This window comes from Filicampus tigris, chromosome 4 (genome assembly GCF_054856515.1).
Source record: "Filicampus tigris isolate MCC_2025a chromosome 4, RoL_Ftig_1.0, whole genome shotgun sequence".
Classification (NCBI taxonomy): domain Eukaryota; kingdom Metazoa; phylum Chordata; class Actinopteri; order Syngnathiformes; family Syngnathidae; genus Filicampus; species Filicampus tigris.
In genome coordinates this window covers 29,628,569-29,652,783 of record NC_141220.1, presented here as the reverse complement: position 1 = coordinate 29,652,783, position 24,215 = coordinate 29,628,569, and the positions used below count along the sequence as shown (strand labels likewise).

Below are 24,215 nucleotides of genomic sequence, written 5' to 3'. Positions count from 1 at the left end.
CTCTAATTGGATTGAGGTTGTTTGCAGTGAAAAGAATCAAATATGCCATTTGTTGTCTATACTTTTAATTTGTTGAATGCGCTTTCGTTTTGGACGCTATCCTTTTTTTTTTCAAGTGATTTCATGCGCACCTCATCAAACCCAACCAAACTCAACTAAATTGAGGCAGCATGCAAGCAACGTGTTTTCTTAAAAATGTATTTTTGGGGTGGTCCCAAGCGCTTCTTTTTTTTCTTTTCCACGATGAAAGATCGTTGTGTCATTCATTCAAATGATGTGTACGAACGAGACTGAATTCATCACCGGGAAATGAAAAAGAAATGCCTTACCTCGCCTCGCGTACGATGTTGACAAGGTGGGAAATAAATGCTGGCTCCACCCCTATCGACGACTTGCGTCCAAAAGCATCATCAAGTCAACATGGCTTGCGTCATTTGTCCACAAGTCAAATATTGGACAGAAACGCACGCAGAGCCCCAAACGCGCTTCATCGAGGGAACTCGTGAATCGGGGCTCACAGTCAGTCCGTTTGCGTGCAGCTCCACCTTTTCCGACGTTATCTGTGTCGAGCACTTTGGCAACACCGTGGCCAGCGGGGCCCAAGGGACAGCCGGGAGTTTTACAACCGCCATTCGATTTGTGACCTGAAATGGGTCCTCAGAAATTCCCAACAGTCTTTTCCTTTCTCTTGGCTTCCTGCACATATTTGCAGCTTGTTGTTGGTCCAATCAGATTCCAGCCTCTGCGCACGTGTTGCCGTGTCGATCGAATCTGCCCGGGGCCTTTACAATCTGGCCACATTTGTATTACATTTCTGCTTTTTTGGGGGGTCATATCAAACACTGATCGCGAACTGCCGCAGTTGAAGTATGTGACACAGTTGCGTTGAGCGGTCTTGCTTTTTTTTTTTTTTTTTTTTTGTGTTGAAGCAATGAGTTCGACGCAGCGAGCAAATGCACGTCCGTCCAGCCTCAAACACGCACCTCGGTGTGAATTTCCGACGCTGTGAAAATTCCCAGCCGCTTGGATGTTTGACGTTCCCAAGTGCGAGCAGGCTTAGCGGGGAGGTGACAGAAGACGTGGCCAGGCTTTTTTTTTCTTCTCAATTGCAAACGCGGCCACAGTTGAATGCTTCAAACATTCATTTGATCGGGAAGACGCACTCGAACGGCTCTCTTTTGCTTCGGGCAGTCTGGCCATGCGGCGCTTTTCAAACCGGGGGCTGTACTGCGAAATCATTTCCGACATATTAGTTTCATTTTTTTTAAGCGCGTACCTTCCGCACATTCGGGCACCAGTGCGCAAACAAAGCAAATGCGCCAAACTAATGACTGGCGCCAAGCTTAGCTCTCGGCCACTTAGAAGCTGTATTCAATGACGAGACGCATTCAGTTTGACATGGCCCCGCCAAATTTGACAAGGCCTGCCTGAGTGTGTTGTGTTGTCACAGCGACGTACATTCCAGTCCGGATTTGTCGCTCCCGCTGCGAGTAAAGACCTGCCGGGAGACTCTTCCGTGTGGTTCAAAGGTCACGAGTGGACTGCAGCCCGTGGCTCTGCGGGTTGGCATGAGTGCTTAAAAACACCACAAACCAGAGTGAGGGCGAGCGTGGCCCCGTTGTCAAACAATTTCATCTGTGGTTAAAAGTCAAAGGATATGTATCGGTATCATTGAAGTCAGTGACAACTATGGAACATTTGAAGTCAATTGTATTGATCCATATTGGTAAAAAAAAAAAAAAGTAGGGAGTGTTTGACGTTTTACCCGATTCCACTCTTCTGGAAGCCTTTCGATGAAGATTGCGTCACCAACACGTGTCGGGCCGGGCAATTCATCGAAATTCGATTACAATTGTCACAGTCCCCGATTCCAAAATTGGCATCGTCGCAAAAAAAACCCGATTCTTATGAGGAGCGCGGAAGGTGCGTCCCTCGCCTCGCCTAACGCACTGCGGCGTCTTTGCAGCCGAGCAGAGGCAAGTGCTGGCCGCGGACGAGCGCAGGCGAGAGTTCCACGAGGAGAAGAGGAACGAGTTCGAAAGCTACGCGGAAGAGGTGGACGACGGTGAGCAAATGCCGCTGGAGGGGGAAGGGAGAAAGTGGGCGCGGCTAACCGGCGGCCCGCTCCGCCTGCCGCGCGCGCTCTTCCAGAACAAAAGGAGAGGAGCCGCGAGAGCACCGAGCAGTGGCGGGAGTTCCACTACGACGGCGCGCACCCGCCCTACGAGTACAAGCGCCACGCCGTCTGAGCCGTTGGCATTCCCCAACGCCGGCGGGCCCGCGGGGCGAAACACAAAGACACGTGCGAGCAAGCCTCTTGCCTTTTTTTGCTTTTTAATACATGACAACATCTCTGCATCAAACGTGCAACATGCGTTTTGGGGGGCGAAGGGCAATTCACAGCTTTTGGGCTCCTCCTTTCGGGCCCCGTTTCGGTGCTCTGTGAGGGAAGACGACAACAGCGAAAAAAAACATTCAAGAGTGGCCAAGTAAACTCCGGAGATTTGTATTTACAGCAACCAGAGGCTCAGCGGGCTTATTTGCGAGTTTGCGTCGGTTTCCTTGCGCTAAATTCAACAGCGGGCCGCTACCAAAGCAAACAAGCACAAGCAGTCGGCCGTGCGATCGAGTCAAGCTCGACACTTTTCGGGCTTTGTCACTGCGATGGAGGTCAGCGCTTGGTTGGTCTTTTTCTTGTTGCTCTTTAAAGGGAAACGTCACACAGGACACCAGTCACCCAACGTTTGGCACGGCGGCCCGAAAGACATTTCCGGATGGGGCTAAAATGCACTTGGGCTGACCTCTTGACTTTTCAAGCCTTGAACTACTTTCTGCCACTTGGTTGTCTTACTGCGACGCCTCCGGTCTCTCGCGCAGGCTGATGATGTCACTCCCGGTCACTTCCCTTTGTGGAGCCTCAAGTCCAAGCTTCAGAAAGGATGTTGTCAGAGGGAAGTCGATGCGCGCCAGGGAGACGGACGGCAAGAGTCGCAGAAAGGTTCGAGACTTTGGCGCGACCTCCAAAATGGCCGCGTGCATGAAAACCAATTGGGATGTCTTTCAAAACGCACAATACATGCTCGAAGATAATTGCCGAAAACCGAGACTGAACATTTCCGGTAGATCGCCGGCGCTTTAGAGCGCCTCGTCGTCCGGATGACGGGATTTGACTTCGTTTCTTTTATAGACTGACTTCAGAGCCAGAAAGTTGGTGTGGCCGCTGTAGAGCGCCTCATTGTCTACTCTGAGTACACACACGCTGCGCAGAGACTGATAGGATAGCGCGGGAGGAATTTTGAAACTATTTTTGTTTTGGAAGTTCAACTTGACAGCCAACGCCGAAAACTGCGTCTTCGGGCTAGCACGTCCAGAGGAGTGAGGAGGGCTGACGTTTGTTTTCTTTTCGAGTCACATCCGACAGTCGGCGTGCGGGCGGGAGCTTCGGGCCGGCGAGGCCACTTTAGAGTGCCTCGTCGTTGCGCCGCATAAAACCTCTGCAAGGAATTTTTTCCAGCCGGCGGTGCCTTTCAGCTGATAGAAGAATGTCTTTGGGCAGCTCAAACGCGTACGCCAGACCAAGTGGCATCCGTTTCTCCGGCTTGTATTCGAGTGACTCAAAGTGGAGACAATGACTTGACTTTTTTTTTTTTTTTCTTTCTTTTTCCCCCAGTGTTGAAGCCTCAATTTAAATGCTCGGTGATGATTCCAATTTGGCGGGATTGTTAACAACATTGCGTTTGCGGTGTGCCAAATGTCAGCGTGCAGGGACTTTAAGAGTGAAAGCGCTTCCGATGGCGCCCATTTGAAATAGTGGAGCCGTTTCGGTTCATTTGCATCATCCTGACACGCGGGATATCGCCAAGGTTTTTGCGACGAGCCATTTTAACAAAGGAGGCAAACTCTCCCATTGGCACATGAGCGGAACAATCAGTGCACAGTGTTGGTTTGGGTGGGGGGGCGGGCGAGGGTGTGTGTGTGTGTGTGGGGGGGGGGGGGGGCGGTTTGCTGGACTTGAAGCAACATCCCTGAGAAATCACGCTTGTCCTCAAAAGTCCGACACAGTCAGAAATCCTCCCGTCGCGTCGCCCGATCAAAGTCGACGGCACCCGGACGAAGGCCCAAGGAGTGGCCGCAGCGCAAAAGCGTTCCCATTTGGGCTCCGGGCGCAATATTTACACAAGGCATACACGGGCGTGTGGCGATCGGAGCACGCCGACAGCAGCTTGGATCCAAAGAAAACGATTGGCCTCCCTGCGGCGCTTCCTGACGGCCTTCGCGATCGTCCGTCCCTCTCGTCCTCAGCCGGACGGGCTGAGCTTCTTCCGTTCCTCACAAAAATCTTGCGCAGGAGGCGGCGGGACGGGTGAGCCAGGCGACCGCTCGGAATCAACGGGCCCGGGGGAGGGGGGGGGGGTGCGCGGTCGACTTCAACCCCCCGCCCCCCCCCCCGGTCTTAAAGCTCCGTGGTCTCCCAGCTCACCTCCCGCGGAACCTGGCGTCATTTAGTCCCCGTGTGGATGACCGAGACGGTGGAGGGGCGCGGCGCCGGCGGCTCGGCCGGCGACGCGGGAAACGACGACGATGACGACGACGCCTCCGAGTCCCGATTGGACGTTTGGACGGAGGAGGGCGGGGGGGCCGTCGGAGGACCTGGGCGAGAAGAACGCGTCACAAAGCAAACTTCACTCATTTACTGCCAAGACTTGATCTTGAAAAAGTCAAATCATTTTGTCATTTTCTAGCACAGAGACATTTTCTTTTTTCATTGTTTGGCCTCTAAAAGCTTGCGCAATACGGATTTGACCATGCGTTGTCATTTAAAGCTACGACGTTTCAGGAAAAAAAACAAAACAACAACAACCTTCCACCTCTTGCTGAAGCCAAGCCTTCATTCGGAAATATGACTCAATAAATAAATGACTCGATGACACTTACACGATTGTTTTTACATTAGAATTATGGAAATCGGCACCCAAAAAGGACGTTTATTCTCCCCCCCAAAAAATTGTCGAGCGGTGTTATGTACTTCGTTTTTTGAAACCAGCATGGAATATTCTTCCATTTAGACGATCAACATCTTGTTCGCGTTGACACGATTTGTCGGTTTTAAGTTTGCCCGCGTCAACTTCATGTTTGATTCCTTTCCATTTTGCCAGAAAATCCGCAGCCAAATTGCAGCTGTTGTTCTCTTTTCCCAAATGTTTGGAGCGCGGCTCGCGCCGGGGACGACCCGTGCCCAAAATCTGCCAACGCTCCCCTAAAAAAGGCTAACTTGGCAAAGCGCTTTCATTCCACGAGACATTGCTTTGACCCGGGAACAAAAAAATGAGCGCCAATATGTGGCGAACGATATTCCGATCTCCCATGACTTCTAAGTCCAATTCTTGTCATTCGAAACGTGTCGAATTGCGAAAGGAAATATATACGATACGAGAATTCTCCATTTCGATGGGTTCGAAAGTGCCACGAAAATGGGCGCGACGCCCTGATCTTCGCAAGTGGGCGGCGGCCAGCGCTCACCGTCACCGTCGTCGTCGGCGGCGGCGACGAGCGGGGCGCAGTCCACCGACTGACTCTTGGCCGGCGCTCTGCCGGCGGGCCCGCCGTGGACGCTGCTGCCGAAGCTGGCGCCCAGCTGCAGGCGCCGCATGTGGCGGATCACCGCCGTGGCGTTGAAGGCTTGCTGAAAACACACGCGCACGCACACAAGTTTGCAAAACAAAAGGATTCCCTTTTGTTTCACCTTGACTCCAAAAGACGTCAGCGACAACAACAAAAGGCTTCTGAAGGTGGCCACTTTTCCAATAGGCTGACGCGGAGAGATTTTCTTGCGGGCGGACGAGAAACGACGTGTCAAGTACGTAAGCCTCGTTTCGACTTCGGCACCGCTTCCAAAGCAGCCGACCTCTCGGGCCGGCATTTTCAAGAAGCCTTTTGGATTCGAGGTGAAACGTCTTCAACAATAGCCAAGAAGAGTCCAGTTGCCTCCATTCAGCTTCGGACTATTTTAGAACTTCATACATATTAAACACTGCGTGAAAAAAACAACCAAAAAATCTCTGGTCTTGTTGGTTTTGTGCTCTTACCCTCCATTTGCTTTTAGCAAAGTTTTTGCGCATCTGCCGACTGACGGACTCGTGAATGTTCTTGCACAGGGCCGTGCCTCCTGCGATCCTGACAAAGATCACATCGCAATTTGACCAATCAGCAAAACGCAACATAACGACACACATCATCATCGTCATCTGGAGAAGTTGCCAAGCAAAGCAGAACAAAATAAACGACTGGAGATGCCGATTCGGGCATTCAACAAACCGCCTGGAAAATTTCAGACATTTTTCATCCGGTCGCACCTGTACGACCAGCAAAATTGGTCTGGTTGTTTGAAAAATATTATTCTTGGAAATGTTTTGCTGCTAACAAACCTTTGCTCCACACGTCAGCAAATTTAGGGAATATTTACTTGGCAAGTCCAGTTTTGGGGGCCACTGTGCTCCAAGCACCAAAGAAAAAAAAAGAAAAAAAAAAGTTAGTCTGGAGCCCGATATTAATGCGTGCGGATGGTCGCCAACCTTTTGCTGGTTCAAGTTAGCTGACCAACCCATCGGAGGACTGAAAAACGCCGAGGAGGCATGTGGATCTGATTGCTTAGTGCGGGTGACATTGGCGTGGCAACGCGACACAAACATCTGCCAGAGCGGAAGGAAGCAGTGCGGCCGAGAGAAACCAAAGAAATAGACTCTTGGCAATCAATTCGCATTTCATGATTTCATGAAACAAATGTTTGCGTTTAGCCTAGCCGCCAATGCTGAGAAGCTAGCCAGCTAGGGTTAGCTAGCTGGCTCGCTTCTCAGTGATTGGCAGCTAGCTAGCTAGCTAGCTAGCTAGATAATTCGGCAAGCGCTGTGGCTTTCTCATCCTTCAACCGGATCTAATTGTCTCTGTGACAAACATTTCACTTGTCTTAGAGCAAGCGGGGGACAGGAAGCAGGCCCATTGGCGTCCACCGCTTGCGTCCACGCCGGCCGGCTCCAGCGGCCAGCTAACGCCTCAACGCAGGCGTCAGCTCCGGCCTCAGACATCCTGACGGCTCGCTAAGGCCTCGGCATTCTTCCAGGATGACGTGGCCCGCCGCTCATTTCTTCGGCGGGATTATCTGGGCGAGGGGCCTCGCGGCTGGCTGCCATGGCGACAGCCAATGGGGGTGGACGCACGCGCTGCTTTTACAAAAGACATCTGCGTCACGCGGCTGTTTAATCACACGGCGATAGGCGCGTGTGATTACGTGCGCGTGCGCTTGGCCGGGTGGCTTCCTTACCAGGGATGTTCCAGAGCCTGGTCGCATGTGAACCTCTTCTCGGGATCCTTCTCCATCAGACAGCTGATGAAGTCTTTGGCTGATTTAAAAAAAATGCAAAACAAAAAAGCACTTTTATGACGTAACTTGTATTAGTAATAATGGTCGTACGTCCAGTGAACCCTGAAAATTCCACCCTCATGAAAAAGTCTGTAATTTCCTTTCAATGCCACACGATGGCGGCAGAGGAGCTGTTTCTATAAAACAAAGCTACTACGGTCCATGTCAATCAAGTTCCACATCAGTGCTTGGCACCAAGAGGCCACGAGGTGGTGCCAAAGCAACATTTGGATTCGTTGGCCCGAGCACAAAAACCAATTTCAGCCAATCGATGGACAGCTCGCCCGTGCCACCAGCAGGCTTCCAAATCAAAGCTGAACTGAGCGTTTTCTCACCGGAATCCGAGATGTCGTCCCAGTACGGCGCGTCAAACTCGTAGTCGGCCTTGAGGATCTGCTCGAAGAGCTTGGAGTCGTTTTCGTCGTAGAAAGGCGGGTAGCCGCACAGCCTGCCCAAGAGAGCACACGGACCGCCGCCGCAGCCGCCGCAGCCGCCGCAGCCGCCGCAGCCGCCGCAAGGGTCCGTGCCGCAGAGGTCAGCCGGATGACGGCAAAAAGGATTTGCGGCCTTCTAATGGCATTTGTCAGCACTTACATCTTTTCATACGGCACGCAAAAGGCAGACGGATTAGAGAGAGCGCATTAATGTGACCAGCAAAAAGTGGAACAAAAACAGGGCGCCCGCCGCAATCTGGCAAAGAAAGGCAAATCCCGGCCGGGGATAAAGCCGCGCACGCTCATGTGAGCAATCGCTGCGACTGCTCACATGAGTTTGGAAACACGCATTGGACTCCTTACTTTGTCAAAACAGGCCCATCGCTTTGATTGACTTTTTTTCATGGCAAAGTCAACCCAAGCATCATTTTTCATCATATCTTCTCGGCAGACCCATTAGATGAAAGACGGCATTCTGATGAATATTGCGTTTGTGGAAGAAGAGTGAAGCGGCGCAATCCAGCCGTTTTGAGCCATCTGCGGGGGGGGGGCGGGGCATTTTGTCACTTGCCGTCGACCGAAAATGACATCGCAACCGCTCAGGGAAGCACCAATCGCGGCCGAGCCGTGATTGGTCGTCACCTGAGCAACCGCGATGTCATTTTCGGTCGACGGCAAGTGACAAAATGGCCGCCCCCAGATCGGGGCTGGATTTTGCTGCTTAGTCATATTCCACAAAGGCGATAATCATCAGAACGCCACAAATGAATGCAAATATTTTGGGGGCGACTCGCCCTCGTCACCAAAGTATTCGTCCGACTCTCGCCACCCGCGGCGTGTTTGAAAGCGTTTCCGGTTGTGATGGCTCATCTTGGCTCGGGTCTGGGGGTGTCTTTTGCCCAATGAGCCGCTTTGTCCGCTTCACGTTGCGGCCGCCTACTTACAGAATATAAGCGATGACCCCGATGGACCAGCAGTCCACGGCTTTACTGTAGGGCTTCTGCGCCAACACCTCCGGTGCTGCAACAAAGCAAAACATGACAATAAACGGAACAAAAAAGACTCTCGGCCACTTGGCGTGTAACTTCAGTCCAGTGAAGGCCCGCTCGATTGCCGTTCGTTCTTGTCCCTGCTCATTTTTCTGGAAATTGTAGATAGTGCTTGATGTTCTTTTATTGAGCAACATTGGTGTATTAGGGCCTTCCGAGTCTTTATTATTATAACAGCTCCAGCTCTTATGAAATGCGCCATATCAATAAAATGGCATCGTATTGTATCATCAAAGTAAGGTGGACCGTTTTCTTCCGAGGCTGGAAAAGGCATTTGCATTCATGTCAACGGGAAACCCGACGTGGCCTGGGTTTATCGACGTTTGGGTTGGCAAAGCGAGTCGGCCAAGGCATGAAATCCCTCGAGTGGTCTTTTCGCACGCGCGTGTGCGGAAGCCTCCGTAGAGGGGGGCTTCCCGGGCCCTCGAGGCGCCGGCGGCAGATGGCCAGGATTAACCCGCGGCTAGCTAACGGCAAAACAAAACAACAAAACAGGCTTTCCCGACGCCCGGCTCACCCACGTATCCCGGCGTTCCGCAGGCGGTGGCCATCACGTCGCCCGTGCCCTCCATCTTGGACAGGCCAAAGTCGCTGATCATGATCTTGGACTCGTCGTGCGGACTAAAGTACAGAAGGTTCTCCGGCTGTGGGGGAGAAAAAAAAGAGCGGTCGAGTCCGTCGGTGTGTAACAGTCTGGAAAGAAAGCGTGCAGTCGTCATGGCCACGCCCGGCGGCACCTTGAGGTCCCGGTGCACGATGCCCATCGAGTGCAGGTAGTTGACGGCGTCCAAAACTTGGCGGATGAGCCGGCTGGCGTCCATCTCCGTGTAGAAGCCTTTCTCCACGATGCGGTCAAACAGTTCGCCGCCCGACACCCTGTCGCACATTTGCACAAGCTGACGCGCTCCGCGTCGTTGATGCCCATGCCCGCTTGGGTGTGGAGTTGCTCACATTTCATGACAAAATGTGGAACGTTCAAAGATGTCATACTTTACTACATTGGAACGATTTATATAAGAAGGTCCCTTTTTTGACTGGACCATCAAATTGAAAAAAAGATGGCGCTTTTTTTTTTTCATGGAGAAAACATTCATGTTGAATGTGACGCAATATCCCGTACGGCGGCGTACTCACAGCTGCATGATGAGGTACAGGTGGTTGGAGCTCTCGTAAATGTCCTCCAGAGCCACGACATTCTCATGCTTGACCCTGCCAAACAAACACATGACGGACGACGCGCAATTATCTGCTTGCTTAACGGAAAGCTTTGCGAATGGAGGGGGGCGGGGGGGGGGTGGGGGGGCCTGTAAGGTAATCAATGAGTCACCGAGCGGCGGCAAGCGGGCCAATCAGGTCAGGTGGAAGCCTGCAAAGGGATTCCTGAAAATGACGCCCCCCCCCCCCCCCGGTGGAGCGCGAGGCCGTCGGAAACGTTGACAATCATGAAAAGCTGCAAACGTCGGACGATGGCTGGCAACTGTAACCAAGCAACTGGACTCAACACTCGCACACTAGTGACTGATAAGTGGGGGGGGGGTCTTGTGGGCTTGTGGGCTGGGATGCTACCCATGGTGCTCTGGAGGCGGACAGAGTCACCTGGCGTCCGAGTCGTGTGTGTGCGTGCGTGCGTGCGTGCGTGGGCGCAACATGAACAAAGATGAAAGATTGTGTGTGGGGTGGGGGGCGGGGCGAGGCGGGGCGGGGGACTTTTTTTCTTTGGTATGTTTGTGTTTGTCGGCGCTCCATGTTTGAAGCTTTGGAATTGCCGTAGCATCGATGCTACTTCCGCTAGGCCGCCCGCCCATCATATGGTGGCAAGAAACATTTTGCTTTTTCAAAGAAACAACCTGGAATTGTCTTGTGCTTGCCAACGGGACTGACGACAAGCACAGCGGAGCGGGACTCTTATTCGGAGGAAAGAAGCTCCTCGGGCCGCCGAGAGACAAAGACGTGGCCGCTTTGCAAAGGACAACATTGTTTGCGCTGCACTTTGCGCGACAAAAAGCTGCCGAGCGAGCGAGCGCTTTTTTCCAACGAGTGCATTTGATTTCAATGCGCTCGTTGTTGCCAACAGCACCAAAGCGGCCCAACTTGTGTTGATTTTGCAGAAATTGCCGATGGCGACTTTGGGTTGTCTTCTGGCCTCAATCGGGGGCTGGCAAATAACCACAACAATGTCGGTCGGCCGACGTGAACGTCGTCCCTTCATGTTTTGGGGCATCACGGGCACGCGCTCGTCATTGGCCGCGGCGTTTTTTTTTGTTTTTTTTGCTAACCGAGCAGGTTTGTCGCGCCATTTTTGTGGCGCAAAACGCGGCCACGGACGACTGTCCGCCCCGCAAATGTCGTTTGATCGTTTGCTCTTCCGTTCGAGTCCATAAATCAACAAGCGATTTGGCCCCAGATCCTTCACAATGAAAACACCGATTGCCAGTTGCGGTGCAGCGAGCCCGTTTTTTTGTCGGGCTTTGTTTCCCTTCAAGGTGACGCGTGTGCACGACCTACTTCCTCAGCACGGCGATTTCGTTCTCCAGGCTCATCTCCTTCCCTTTGAGAGCTTTTTTGGGGATGCACTTGATGGCGACCATCTTTGCCGTGGCCTTCTGCCGCGCCATCACCACCTCGGAGAAGGCGCCGCTGCAGCAAGACAAAAAAGCCAAAAGACGAGCAAGGTGAATTGGCCTGATTTTTGGAAGCGCTCAGCAAGAGCGGCGCTGCTTTGAATTTCAAGTACGGAGACTACATTGGACTTCATCAAAGCGGCTCACGTATTTTACATTCCATTTGATACCGTGCAGTAGGGCTGCTCGATGATGAAAAAAATATGAATCGCAATCATTTTGGTAATAATTGAAATGACTCAAACGATCATTTATTTTTGGGTACAAATCAAGAAAACATTTCAAGGTACAAAAGACAAATCAAATTCTTTGAAACACTGTCGATACGTAAGTTCCAAACCAACTTTCTAAAAGTTATTATAAAATTTAAAAAGTGCAAGTGTACGATTTCCTTGCGTAAACATACATAGTGCGTTGGATATAAACACATATTAATTATGTTTATTTACAATTGTGCCAATTTTGTAATCATGGAGCGTAATAATCGTAATTGTAATTGAATTTCGCTTCATTGCACAGCCCTACAATGCATGGCCTTTAAAAAAAACCAAAAAAAAAACGTTAAAACATATTTATGGCTGTGTTTTGGGGAGGCCGCAACGGATGAATGGCATCTCGTTGGTGTGTGCGCACCACTTGAACTTTCGAATGCGTGTGTCTGTCACCAGCAGAAAGACATTTGTTATGTTTTGACTCCCGCAACATATCGTCGCTGTCCTGAGAAAAACACTTATGTCCGATGTTGGACATTTCATTGGAATTTTCCCGTACATACGACGTCTGTAACGTGGAAACGCGGCTCACATAAAAATAAGAAAATGGGAGAAAAAAAAAAATGGTTTTTTTCACGGCATAGCCACGATATGCAAGTGGACCTGCACGTGTACACGGGTGCTTTTTGTATCATTGTGTGAAACGTCAATGGCTTGAAGGGAGACATTACGTATGCACGGAAAACCTTTTTTTTTTTTTTTTCTCCCCCTCTTGCGAAATAAGACAATCTAGTCTTTGTTTTGCCAACTTTGGTTTGGTGCTTACATTGTCAAAGAGCAAAATATTTGCTAGGTCTGCTTTGAAAAGGGGTCGCAGGATCAACAATGGCGGCACTCTTGTCTGCAAATGAATGGAGTAGGGATGTAACGATTCATCGAAAATCAATTTGAAATCGGCTCGCCCCGATTCATCGAAAAATCAAGTTGCTTAAATGAATCTAGAAGATGATGTGGTGAAACGAGATTTTTTTCATTCCAGATGCATAGCGCGTTTTGAACGTGCCCATCAAATGCTGCTTTTGCGCCAAAACGTCATTGCGTCTTGCGTGTGTGGACGGCTGCAGAAGCACACTGGTGCACAGAGGCCGGCACGGTAGCAATTTTTTCAGAAATCCAATCGAAAAATCGGGAGCTGAAAATCGAATTGAATCGGGGCTTGAGTGAATCGTTACATCATGACGACGGTCACGGAGCGACTTCCTTGCAAGTGGAGGTATCATCTGTATTGATGACACGCAAACGGCACGTGGGGAATATTTGCGGAGAAGCGGCGAGGTCTCAGTCGCTCTGTCGTCTTGCTTTAAACACTTTGAAAAACCTCTTCAAAGAAAAGAGAAGAAGGAAAGAGAGAACGCGCGTGTGTGCGCGCGCGCGTGTGAGTGTGGTCCTTCCAAAGTCAAAGCCGTTGTGAATGAAGGCCATATTTGCTCAAGCAATTGCAGTGCGTTGCTATGAGACCACATTGAAGGCCCTCTTGCAACCATTTTGCTGAGCTTTCAGGCTTTTCCTCCTCGCTCGCATCGCCCGCGTCCCAAGAGGGACTGCGGGCGATCAACGAGTCGGCCGAAAAGACATCCGGGCTCAAGCAAAAGGCGGCCCCGCCCGCAGCCCAGACTTTTGTCGCCGCGTCTCTCGCAGCCGATCGCCGGCCGGCTCGTCAATTTGGGATCCGTTCCGCTCGGTGCGCGTCCTTTCGTCACAAGCCTTTGGGAGACTCAAACCAAATTCCCAAAAGAGGTAAGTGGGGACGGGCAAAAAAAAAAATAAAACCTTACCAGCTATCGGCAACGGGCTGATGTTGGCCTTTTTTACGGCTTCGGGTACTCATGGAGGCTGCCGGTGCCGGCCACCGATACTTGAGCCATTGAGCAAGTCCTCCCGGGCGGGAGTTGGCGCTCCGCCGCCAGCGCAAGATAAGCCCAACGCGCACCACCTTCTCGCGCGACAGCCAATCGGTCGTCGGCGCCGACGACGCTTCTCGACTCCTCGGCGGCCGGCTGCGTGACGGCCGTTGGGAAAAGTGGAGGCGATTAGGACTTCCTCCAAAACAAATGTCAGGAAAAGCCTACTGGAACATCTGAACTTGATCGGGCCCAACCCGAGGCCCTCCAAATGGCGGCAGGCGGGTGTGTGCCGAGTGCCGTTTAGCGGGAGTTTGAACATGTGATCAAACAAACGGACAGTGGGGGAAAAAAAAAAAAAAAAAAAAGGTTGGAAATGATTAGTCTGGCTCCTCTTTTTGAGCAGAGTTCCTGCTAGAAAGTGCACTTTTATTGGAGTGACATTTTCATTGAGTCTGCTGAGTGGTGTCCACTTACTGGAAACTTTCCTTTTTGGAGCACGCCAACACACTGCCGCTGGCTTTGACGTTGTACAAAAAAAAAAAAAACGGAAATCCCAACGCACGCACACTTGCAGGGTGGGGGTCACTGGCAAGGCTGAGCTGGCCACTTTGCCCCTTTTTTGCCGCCGCGTCATGATCATCCTCCAACCCCGTCCGTCCTCGTCCTTTTAGTGCGCTTCCCCCCCCAAATAAAACAAACGACCCAAAAAGAGCATCGGTGCATGATGTTGTTTCCAGCTCATGCGCCGTCTAATTTCCTGCACATCCACGTAGCGGCGGCGGCGGCGGCAGCGACTAGCGCGAGTGGATTCAATTGTTGACACGTGCTGAACGAAGCTAGCTTGTAGCTTGTAGCTTGTAGCTTGTAGCTTGTAGCTGCCAGCAACCGGCGTCATACTATTGCTCACTTTTGACTGCGTTATTTGCCAATCCAAAGAAGGATCGCAACGCAAGGCAGCGTCATTTTAGGAGGACAACAAACAAACAAACAAACATCTTCCACTTCCGGGTCATAGCTTTCAGTGGGGATTTTTTTTTTTCCCCCTCGTCGGTGAAATGGGCGTCCACTAGAGGGCAGACTACGCCCGCGAGAACAATGGAGCAGGGAGGGAACGGCCGGCCAAAAGAGCGCTCGGGTCTTGCGCCGCCCCTCTTTTGCCTTACGAAACTTTGCAGCGGCTCGCTGCGAGAGAGAAATTGCCGGCAAAGGCCCGCACAAGTCAAAGACGTCGCGGGACGCAGAGACAAGTCGCTCTTGGCACACGCGTCATGGGCTGCTTGGTTTCCATTCCCGGCATGACGCGGACTCCCCGTCGCTGGAAGTCACGCAAAACGCTCGTCTCGCTTCTCGCCACAAGCGCCGTCGCTCGCTTGACGGTTTTTCAAAGGTGAGAGATACCACACAAAGGGGGGGGGGGGTCGAATAAATGTTCAAAAATCCCGATCGTCCTTCCTGCTGTTATCGTGAGCGCTGGACGAGCTCAAGATGAGCAAGCAAATATTTTGTCAGCGAGCGGAGCAAGAACGGCTGCCCGGAGCGCCAAACGTGCTCGGAACAACCTTTGGGAGACGGGCCGCTTGCTGATTTTGATGGCAATGGCGGGAAGCACGTGCAGCAGGGCAAGCACTAGTGGCGCCTTTGAAGCACGTTTCAAGCACGTTTCAAGCACGTTTGAAGCGTGTCCACAGCGGGTTTCAATCGCAAGCTAGCCAGCTAATCATCTTGAAATAAACCTCTTCCATTAGCATCTGTCCCGCGGCGCCGTCAAGCACGTTTTTGTTGTTGTTGTTGTTGTTGTTGTTGGGGTCGGGGGTGATCATTTTGATGAATTAGGCGGGGGTGTGGGGGGGGGGTCAAGGCCGGACCGGTAAAGAAGGGTCCAGCGCGGCGAAACAGGTTTAACATCAACGACGGTCGGTCGATCGGGGAGGACAAACGCCGCTTGGCACCACAAGATGACGAAGGTGTCAGCCGCGAGCGAGCGAGCGAGAATCAGGCCTTTGCCATAATTGCTCTCGTTCAAACAGATTGTGGCAAATGCGTGTGCCTTTAAGGGGCGTGGCCTAGTGGCCGACCTCCCGAGTCCGAGCGTCCGGGCGCGCTCGAGAGCGGCCCCCCCCCCAACAAACAAAGCGTGCCTGCCGTGCCACCCTGGCTCTCCTTGCCCACGAGCGAGGGCATCATCACACAACGGTCGGCGTTCCGAGCCGCTCCGAGCAGCCGCCGCTGCCCGCCAGCTCGGCGACGCCGTCGCGCCCGACCGCCGAAAAGCGCAAAAGGCGCAATTTCAACTCGGCCCGGATGTCTGAGAGTCGGTGTATGTGCGAGAGCAAGCGTGAGTCAAAGTGAGAGAGAGAGTGTGTGTGTGTGTGTCAAAGAGACTCATGTGCGAGTACGTCCGCCTGTGTGTGTGTGTCTCAGTGTATGCGAGTGTCATTGTGTGTGTGCGTGCGTGCGTGCGTGCGTCTACTTCTAAGAGTGCGTGTGAGTGATCGTGCGAGAGAGTGAGTCAGTGCAGGTGCGTGGTTTTGAGTGCGTCAAGGTTATTTCAGTCCACGAAAAATAACAAAATAACCGAAAGTAAAAGTGACAAAAATCCAACCCAAATGGCGCTCCAAGAAACGAAAAGTACCAGAAAGGACATTTGCCGTTTCGAGCGGTGGCCAAAATCTGCGTGCTTTTGCTTTTGCTTTTGCTTTTGCTTTTGCGACCCCGCGAGGCTTGATTTTCGCTGCATTTGATTTGGGCGTCACAGCCAAAGCGGGAAGGCCAAACGCTGGTCGCGGCCTCCAATCGAAAAGCGGCGCCCGTTGGCGGCTGCCTTGCTTTTGCCGCGCCACTTTGCGCGGCGTGAGTGACTTTGCGCGTCAACAAGTTAGGGTGCCTCCTTTGCTAAGTTGCCAACTATGAGTATGAAACCCAGTTACACAGTGGATGCCGGCGACTTTTTTCATAAGAACCAAAGAAGGAAAGCACTTTTTACGTTTTACAAACGTATGAATGGCAAATGTGGTTTCCGTATGTTTCTAAAAGCATTTTTCTTTTATTTCGGGAATAGTTTTGTCCATTTTGGTTTATTTTGCGTGACTCAAATAACCTCGGTCCTCACTAAGCTAGAAAAACTCAAGTGGACCTCACAAGGCCGGGATGCTCAAAAAAAGGGACCCAAAAACTGGTTTGAAAAAATTCTTTTCATTTGAAGTGAAATTTATGATCAGGATTTTGGGGGTGGTTTTTCTCCCATTTTTTTTTTCCTTTCAGGGCTGTAGAGCCACTGGGAAGGGTGGACCTCGCAAGTGTACGAAAAGAAAGCGGACCCCACTAATAGCAAAAACCAGTAGGTGCGAGTCAGCGTTGTTTTTTGACAAGCGGCGTCATGAGGACGATGGCGGGGCGGAGGAATGCGCTTCCCAAAGAAGCTGCGGGGCAAAAATAAAGCTTTTCAATCTAAAGATAGCTCCCGAAGGGCTGAGCAGGCGCACGTGCGACTCCCAGCTGGCATCGCAACGATTTTGTTGGAAGAAGGGACGGCGGCGACATCTTTCAACTTGTGAATTTGACGCCAGGCCGGTTTGTCGGCTTGGAAACAAGTGCAAGCGGACGCAACATTTCAAGGGATCGGAGCAGACTTGAACTTTGTCCGATTGGGCAAATTGCACTTGACTTCTTGACTTTTTGTGAGCACTTGAAGCGGGCCAGTCGAGCGAGCGAGCGCCGAGGCTGAGCAATCGCTTAGCGTTCGCCGTTTCTTTCCCCTGTGGTATCGGTTGTGGTTTTTCGCATTCCCCGACAGGAAGCGAGCGATCGTGTCAAGCGGCGGGAAGCGAGCAAGATCAACTTTCTTAAAGCCACTCGGCTCATTTGATTTTATACACTAATATGGATGGCGAGAGCGGTCATATGGATTGCGCGCTTGACCGAGCACACGCTCTATCAAATTGTCTCCGTCAAGTTGGCGTATCACTCAGACCGCTTTTTTACTTTCACTTGCAAGCGCAAAGTTGAGACGAGAGCGCGCCGCGGCCAAAGTGCATCGAAAGGCAGCTAGCAGCCAGCCAGCTAGCTAGCTCGACTCCCTGTTGGACTCCCTGAAGTGACCCGACACCGGCTAGCTAGCTAGCTAGCTAGCTAGCTGCTTGTGACTCCAGGGGACCATAGCGGTGTATTCTCAAGCGTTATTTGAACGAAGCGCCTCACGTCGGGTCACCTTTAGGCCAAGTTATCAACCCCGCGCCCGCTTTGGACATGAAGTGCGTTCCACCTTCATCCGAGCCACTTCAAAGGGACAAACTTTTGCTTTTTTTTTTTTTTTTTTTTTTTTTTTGTACCATCAACTGGCAGCGCTAAGTCGCTCGCTAGCCTTGTTTTGAGTTTTGGAGTTTTGGAAAAAAAAGCCTGCAAAATGGCGGCTGCGTTGAAAGGAAAAGGAACGTTTTCAACGTGGAGATATGGAAAGAAGCGACATTTGTTTTTCTTTTTTGGACCTAACCAACGCAGGCGGCCAGCGCCCGCCGATGTCGGCGCGTTTCCAGAGACGCGGAGCTGCTGGCCGATGTGGACGGCCCAAAGCGCGCTTCTCTCCCGCTTGGCATGAAATGTGAGCCCGCGGCGGCAGACGGACGCGCCGCTTTGGCCGGCCGCGAGACGACTGAGAGCGGCCGGCCTCTCTGGTGGTCCGACACGCATTTGGCCGAACGATTTGCGAGCGCGGCAAAGTGCGGAGGCGGTGGCGGGCTGCGCTAGGAGGCTAGCAAGCAAAGACTTCCACCATCCTTGTTGCCTAGCTGCCACTCGCGCGGCGCCGTCCAGCCAAGGAGCCAAAGGCTTCACGCAACATTTCAGCCGCCGAAAGGAGCCGAGACGCATTCCGGAAAAAAAGACTGGCGTGAAACGAAAAGCACTGTCCTCAGCTGAAGAATACGTTTGAAAAAAAAAAAGCGCCTGCGTGCGTACACGGAAATGTAGTTGACGACCCTGTGAAATGAATTCAGAGATTTCCGTGTTTGACGAGAAATGCGGAAAATGTGAAGGAGCGAGATCGGGATTAAAAGTGCACGTTCTAAAATAGCCGACGAGACGAGACGAGACGCACTTTGAGGACGAGAGCCGCCTACTCCGGCCACTCAACTCCAACTTGACTGCCTTCCGAGACGCATTTTGCATGCTCGGCCATTTTTTTTTTCTCCAATGCTTCCAATTTGCAACATTTGACTTCTTTCCACTTTTTTCTGGAGACACGTAAGGCTGACAATGCAATCCGTACAATCTCTCTTTGGATGAATTGTGCACACAAAAGACTTCCTTTCTTCCTGTCTTTCTTATGGACTTGCACACAGTCACTTTGGGTTGGCTTTTTCTTTGTTGGACTCCCTGAAAGGACGGATTGACCCAAGCTCATCGAAAAGTGCTCACAGTGAAGGAGAAGAGAACAAAAAAAATGTCACAATGTTACTTACGTGTTGTCATTTGGGGGCTAGCCAAGCTTGAAGTCAAACGATTGCTGGCCTTGTCAAGTGACAAACACAACATTTTCAAAAATTCAGCCAACGCTCAAAGCTTTTGTTTTTTTTGCGCGCTCGCAATCTTTTCGAGCGGCTGACTTTTCAAGCCTCCCTTAGTGGTTGCCGTCGTCGCTGCGTCTTTTGCCATCTTGCGATGCTGACGCGCAGCTGGAGCGACCGTCCGTCCGGACGACATTGACCCGGGTCGGGGGCGGGCCCGGTGGCAGGACAGACACAAGCAGCTTTGGAAGTGCGCATGTGGAGCGCGCTTGCGCGAGGCCAAACTTGCCTCCTGGCCGCGTCCTTCGGGGCCCGCATTGGCGGACGTCAGTCAGCCAGACGACATTAGCCCTTGCTAGCTAAGCCAAGGAAGCGTTTTGCCGCTTTTGCCGTTGCGCAACGAGCGTGCGGCTAATTGATCCGAACCACTTTGGTGGATGACCGAGTCTACGCCGACTCCCATTTCAAGAGCGCGCCATTGCTCAGCTGAGGCAGTCGGACACAAAGAAAGGAAAGCGCGGGCCCAGTTGATCAAACTGCGTGCGGCCCATCGATCGCTACGCAGGCACTGAGTATTGATCTTTTGCCGAATGGCGACGAGGCGCGCAACGTTAGTCGCCTGCTTCCATTAGCCTTTTGCCTTACGCCGTTCCCTTGCCGTTTAGCGCTGCAGTAATCATTTTCAAGGGGCTGTCGTAATCTTTGTTTTTTCCTACGGCAAAAGTCCAAATGTACGGTTGCGCGTCTTCCGTGCAGCAAACTGCGCCACAAGACGCGCGCCACCGCAACGCACGCGGCATCTTGAACTCGTTCGCCGCCGAGGACGTTTGCAATCCGCCGTTGACAAACATGTTTGTTCAAGCGGCAGGAAAAGGCGACAAGCATGTTTGTCAAAGGGTCTCGCCCATCTGTGAAATTCAGGTGTCTACGTCACTGTAATGACAAACAGATGCCAGCAGATGGTGGCGTTGCATCGCTTTGGATTTGAGATCAACGGGCTTATGAGCAGAAGATCAAAGTTGGCTGCCAAAGCCCGAGGGAGACAAATGCCAACGCGCTGCAAGTCGGGCCAGTTTAGACTTTTGACACCTGAACGGAGTTTGTGTACGTACAGTTTAAACAGAGCATGTGTTGGGATAGCTCGTAGAAAGCGTGTGGCGCCATCATGAGAAGTCATTAAAAGATGGAGTGAATGACAAAAAAAAAAAAAAAAGCCAACGTTCAGCTCAGGTCACGCGCTAAGTCAGCATCGCTTATGGCACGGTTCTTGGTTGTAAATTGGGGGGGGGGGGGGGGGGGTTCAATGGGTAACTCAAGATTCGATTCGATTCCGATTTAGAGGCCCACGATTCCGATTCGGAGGCCTACGATTCTATTAGATTGCGATTCCGATGCATCACTAAGTTGGCTTACATTTTATTGTCCATGTAAAACACTGGTACCTTTTTTAAAACAAAAAAACTCAAGGAAGAGCAAAGATTTACATTTCATACTTTGTCTCCACTCGTATGAGGTTTTGCTTGTTCCGCCGTCTCGTCACGTATTAGCTTAGCCTAGCACAGACGACTGACGCACAAACGCACGTAACTTTGTTTTTTTAGTTAAACTTTAAATATCGATTATTAATACATATGAATCGACTCAGAATCTTTTTAATACGCCGAACGATGCATCGAAAAACGCTTGTCGTTCCCACGCCTGGTTGTAAATAAACGATTTTGCCTTCAAAGCCTTTTCTGAATTGTTTTATAGTTTGAGCTGTCACAAAAGCAAAAGATTTCAGCATCCAAGTCACTATTCTGCTCGACATGACAAGCTCATTTTTGGTCGGAAAGTGGCGTTTCGGCCAAGCGTGTTCTACTGCTGCTTACTCAAGAATGGAAACGTTTTTTTCCTGATGAAAGAAGCAAGTCCGAGAAGACAATCGATCCATATTGCGTGGGTCCTGCGCCAAACTGTTCGGCAATTTGAGGAACTCGACTTTAAAAACGTCTGGCAGTGAATGAGTTCATATTTGGAGGAACGTTGAAGTGCTTTGGGGAGAGAAAAGTTTCATTCTTGAAAATATTATCATTCGGTTCATGGCCTACAATGCATGTAAGTGACAAAGCACGGCCAAATGGATACGCAAGGAAGCTAAAGGATATATGAACATAATAAGGGGGGGCGGGGGCTTGTCTTTTTGTTCCTGCTCAATTATTTGCTAGCTAGCTAGCTAGCAACTAAAGCGCATCACAGATTCGCCATTGTGTCCCTCAAGCATGAAGATGCACAATATGCTTCTGATATACAAAGTAAGATTGGTGCCTTGGTGGAGGTTGGGGCTCTGCCTTTGGGCCAAAGGGTTGCACAATGTAGGGCTGCTCCATTACGAAAAAATATTCATTGGCAGAAGGTCGACAACAACATGAAATCCAGCCATTTTCTACAAAAATCCAAACAACTGTCTTGCCCCCTACGCATGTCAAATACTGTATGAAAAGCGGCGCTAAAAGTGCAACACCTCCAGACGCACCGAATGGACTCCTCAAGGCCAAATGAGGCAAACGGCAAGAAGGCACCCCAGCTTGTGGGCGAGGGAAGGCGCATTTGTTCACACCGGCCACCGATTGGACAGCAAAATACAGATGATTCACTGGTGTTAGTCACCGATGAATGTGGGGTGATGGGGGGGCTGTTCACACTCAAGAGAAGCCTTGGGGGGGGGGGAAATCACACAGGCCTCCAGGTGAACGCGTCGGGCCGTTTTAGCTCACCCGTCTGCAGGAGAACATTTAGCAGGAAAAACTGGTCTGTGGTGGTGGCGGCGCACAGCACAGGTGAGGTGATGAGCAAAATTCCAAGAAAAGGTCATGATTTACCACAACAATGCAGCCACTGGAATGAGGAAATTACGGTCATAAGTGCGACTTTTATCAGCGGAACAAATCCGACACTTCCTCAACATAATTCCAAATATGCGTCCTGTAATGCGCACACACTCAAATTCTTAGCCAAAGACTTGCACTGGGCAATGAATCAAAATTACATCAGGATTTGGGCCATCATATTCAACTACTCATGATGAATATCCTTATAACATCATGAATTAAATGCATTGTGCCAGGCAATGCATTCTGGGAACCATTTTTTCTTTTATTTGCAGGGAACGCGGACCAGGCTAGCCCGCGAATAGCGAAAATCCGCGTATAAATGACGGCCGTTGAAATGCATAGAAGGGAAATCATTTCATTAATAATACATCATAGACTTTTAAATAATCTGTATTTTGTTCCGCCAAAACATCAGTCTAAAAAAAAAAAAAAAATCCATATATGAAGCCATAGGTGTTGGGCCCGAGCACCGAATACGGTGACGTACGCTTGCAAGTAGGGGACAGGTGAATGTTGTTATTGGCCCTCCCCGGGCGTGCTTCAAGCTGCTTAATGACAACCCAGTTGCACTTTACTAAAGACACAACAAAAACAAAAACACACTATGTATTTTTAAATCCGAGACAGACTTTGTTTCAGAAGGGTCATCGCCAGCGCTAGTGCTAGCGGTCAATGGGAAATCCCATTGACAGGCTAATAGAAAATCAGCCTCGAGTTCCATGAGTGATATAACGAACACACACAGCTAAAATACTATTCTGGGATTTCCAACCCACTTTGTACTTTCACTTTGAATGTGTGAAGAAACTGTTACTAATAATAAGAACCACTTTGTCTTCCAACAAACAACCGCTGATGTCTTCATGACTACTATGATTCACACATTTCTAACTAGAAAAAAAATACGGGTCGTGACGTCACGACAGCGACGACTATTTGAACGTCAGGTGAACGTGGAAAGGCTGGACGTGCCCTCAACAACAACAACGACAACAACAACCGACGTCGTCAATGCTATTATGGAGTTGACGATGTAAAATGGACCCTGGCAACAAGTGTTTGAAGAAGGTTGCTGATTCGCTCATTTATAGCCAAAATGAAAATTTAAATGTGACTTAATATGAAAAAAAAGTCAAGTGAACGTGGTAAAATGGAGGCCAGGTTACGTGACCCGTACAATTCATCGGATGTTTAACAGCTGTCAATCAAAGATTGTACGTGTGTTTTGTGCCTGTGTGTGTGTGCGCGCGTTCCAATTGAGCAGCAGCGGACAAAGTTTGCCACTGACGAGTCAAAATGGACGCGTTGATGCTCACTCACGTTCCGAGGACTTCTTTGAAGTCGAACACACTCTTGATGTCGTCGACGTGTTTCTTCCACGAGCCGTCGCCGGACTCGCCGTTCTCTTTGGCCATGTCTCGCCGCGCGCGCGCACAAGACGACGGACGACGACGACGAGCTGAGCTGAGCTGAGCTGAGCTAAGCTGAGCACGAAGCCGCGTCTGGGGCGAAGCACACTTCCAAGTGATGAGTGTTGCCGAGCTTCTTAGCGGACTAATCCGCCGCGTGACGGGCGAAACACGGTGGCCCTCCTGTCTCCTCCTGTCTCCTCCTCTCTCCTCCTCCTCCTCCGCTGCTCTCGTGTCTCCTCCCCAGGCCGCTGGTCCGCTGGCGGTGATGCGGGGGAGGTGGAAGGAGGCTCGCTGCCGCCGTGAGTGACGCCCTGGCTTCGGCTCTCGCCGCCGAGGAGGAGAAAGAAGAGGAAGAAGAAGAAGAAGAAGAAGAGGAGGAGAGGAGGAGGGGGGTTGCCCGTGTCTATCAGCTTGTGTCGTTCAAGTGTTCGCATTGCACCAAATCAACGGAAAGTCCCCCGGTCCAGGGGTCCTTCGGCTGGCAGGTGCATCCTCCAACGCTCCTTCGCTTTTCTATTTTTTCCTTGCCTACGTGGGCGACTACTAACCAAGCATTGCCATGTGGCCACTTGTTGCTAGGCGGGCTCAATCGCGTGACTGCCCCAAAATCCGAATTAAAAAAAAAAAAAAGTTGACACTGCAGCAAAAATGGACACATACAGTATACTATTTGGTTTGCGAGACATGCAGTAAATACGTTGATTTAAAGAGACAGTGTGTGGAGTGTTTTGATTTTTCAATGCTCAAAAACCCACTATTCATTTCAATAATATGCCCCAAAAAGTTCTAGCA

At 51.0% G+C, this 24,215-nt stretch overlaps 3 protein-coding genes across 15 annotated transcripts in view; 1 reads left to right on the top strand and 2 right to left on the bottom strand.

Annotated features, from left to right (window-relative positions):
* The window catches only part of LOC147149408 (cyclin-dependent kinase 17-like), a 24,256-nt gene extending 22,215 nt beyond the window's left edge, over positions 1-2,041 (bottom strand). For 4 of the 10 annotated variants that reach the window (XM_086027516.1, XM_086027514.1, XM_086027518.1 and 1 more), the window contains exon 1: positions 330-915. The gene's annotated coding sequence lies outside the window, so the exon portion shown is untranslated. Of the gene's footprint in view, positions 1-329 lie in introns of all 10 variants that reach the window. The other 6 variants (XM_086027521.1, XM_086027523.1, XM_086027522.1 and 3 more) reach the window with 5 other exon arrangements.
* Positions 1-3,717, top strand: part of ucmab (upper zone of growth plate and cartilage matrix associated b) — a 14,619-nt gene extending 10,902 nt beyond the window's left edge. For 3 of the 4 annotated variants that reach the window (XM_086027530.1, XM_086027529.1, XM_086027531.1), the window contains one exon: positions 1,967-3,717. In XM_086027530.1, coding sequence (XP_085883656.1) covers positions 1,967-2,493 — 527 coding nt within the window. In that variant the 3' untranslated portion in view covers positions 2,494-3,717. The remainder of the gene's footprint in view (positions 1-1,966) is intronic. The other variant, XM_086027532.1, reaches the window with a different exon arrangement.
* On the bottom strand, positions 2,318-24,215 carry LOC147149406 (calcium/calmodulin-dependent protein kinase type 1D-like). Its single transcript, XM_086027526.1, has 11 exons — positions 23,332-24,215; positions 11,406-11,537; positions 10,035-10,109; positions 9,638-9,776; positions 9,418-9,544; positions 8,796-8,871; positions 7,753-7,865; positions 7,319-7,397; positions 6,087-6,174; positions 5,521-5,683; positions 2,318-4,650 (listed from the first exon to the last, which is right to left on the bottom strand). Exons 1-11 carry the CDS (start codon positions 23,424-23,426, stop codon positions 4,499-4,501), a joined length of 1,239 nt encoding a protein of 412 aa, XP_085883652.1. The 5' UTR covers positions 23,427-24,215; the 3' UTR covers positions 2,318-4,498.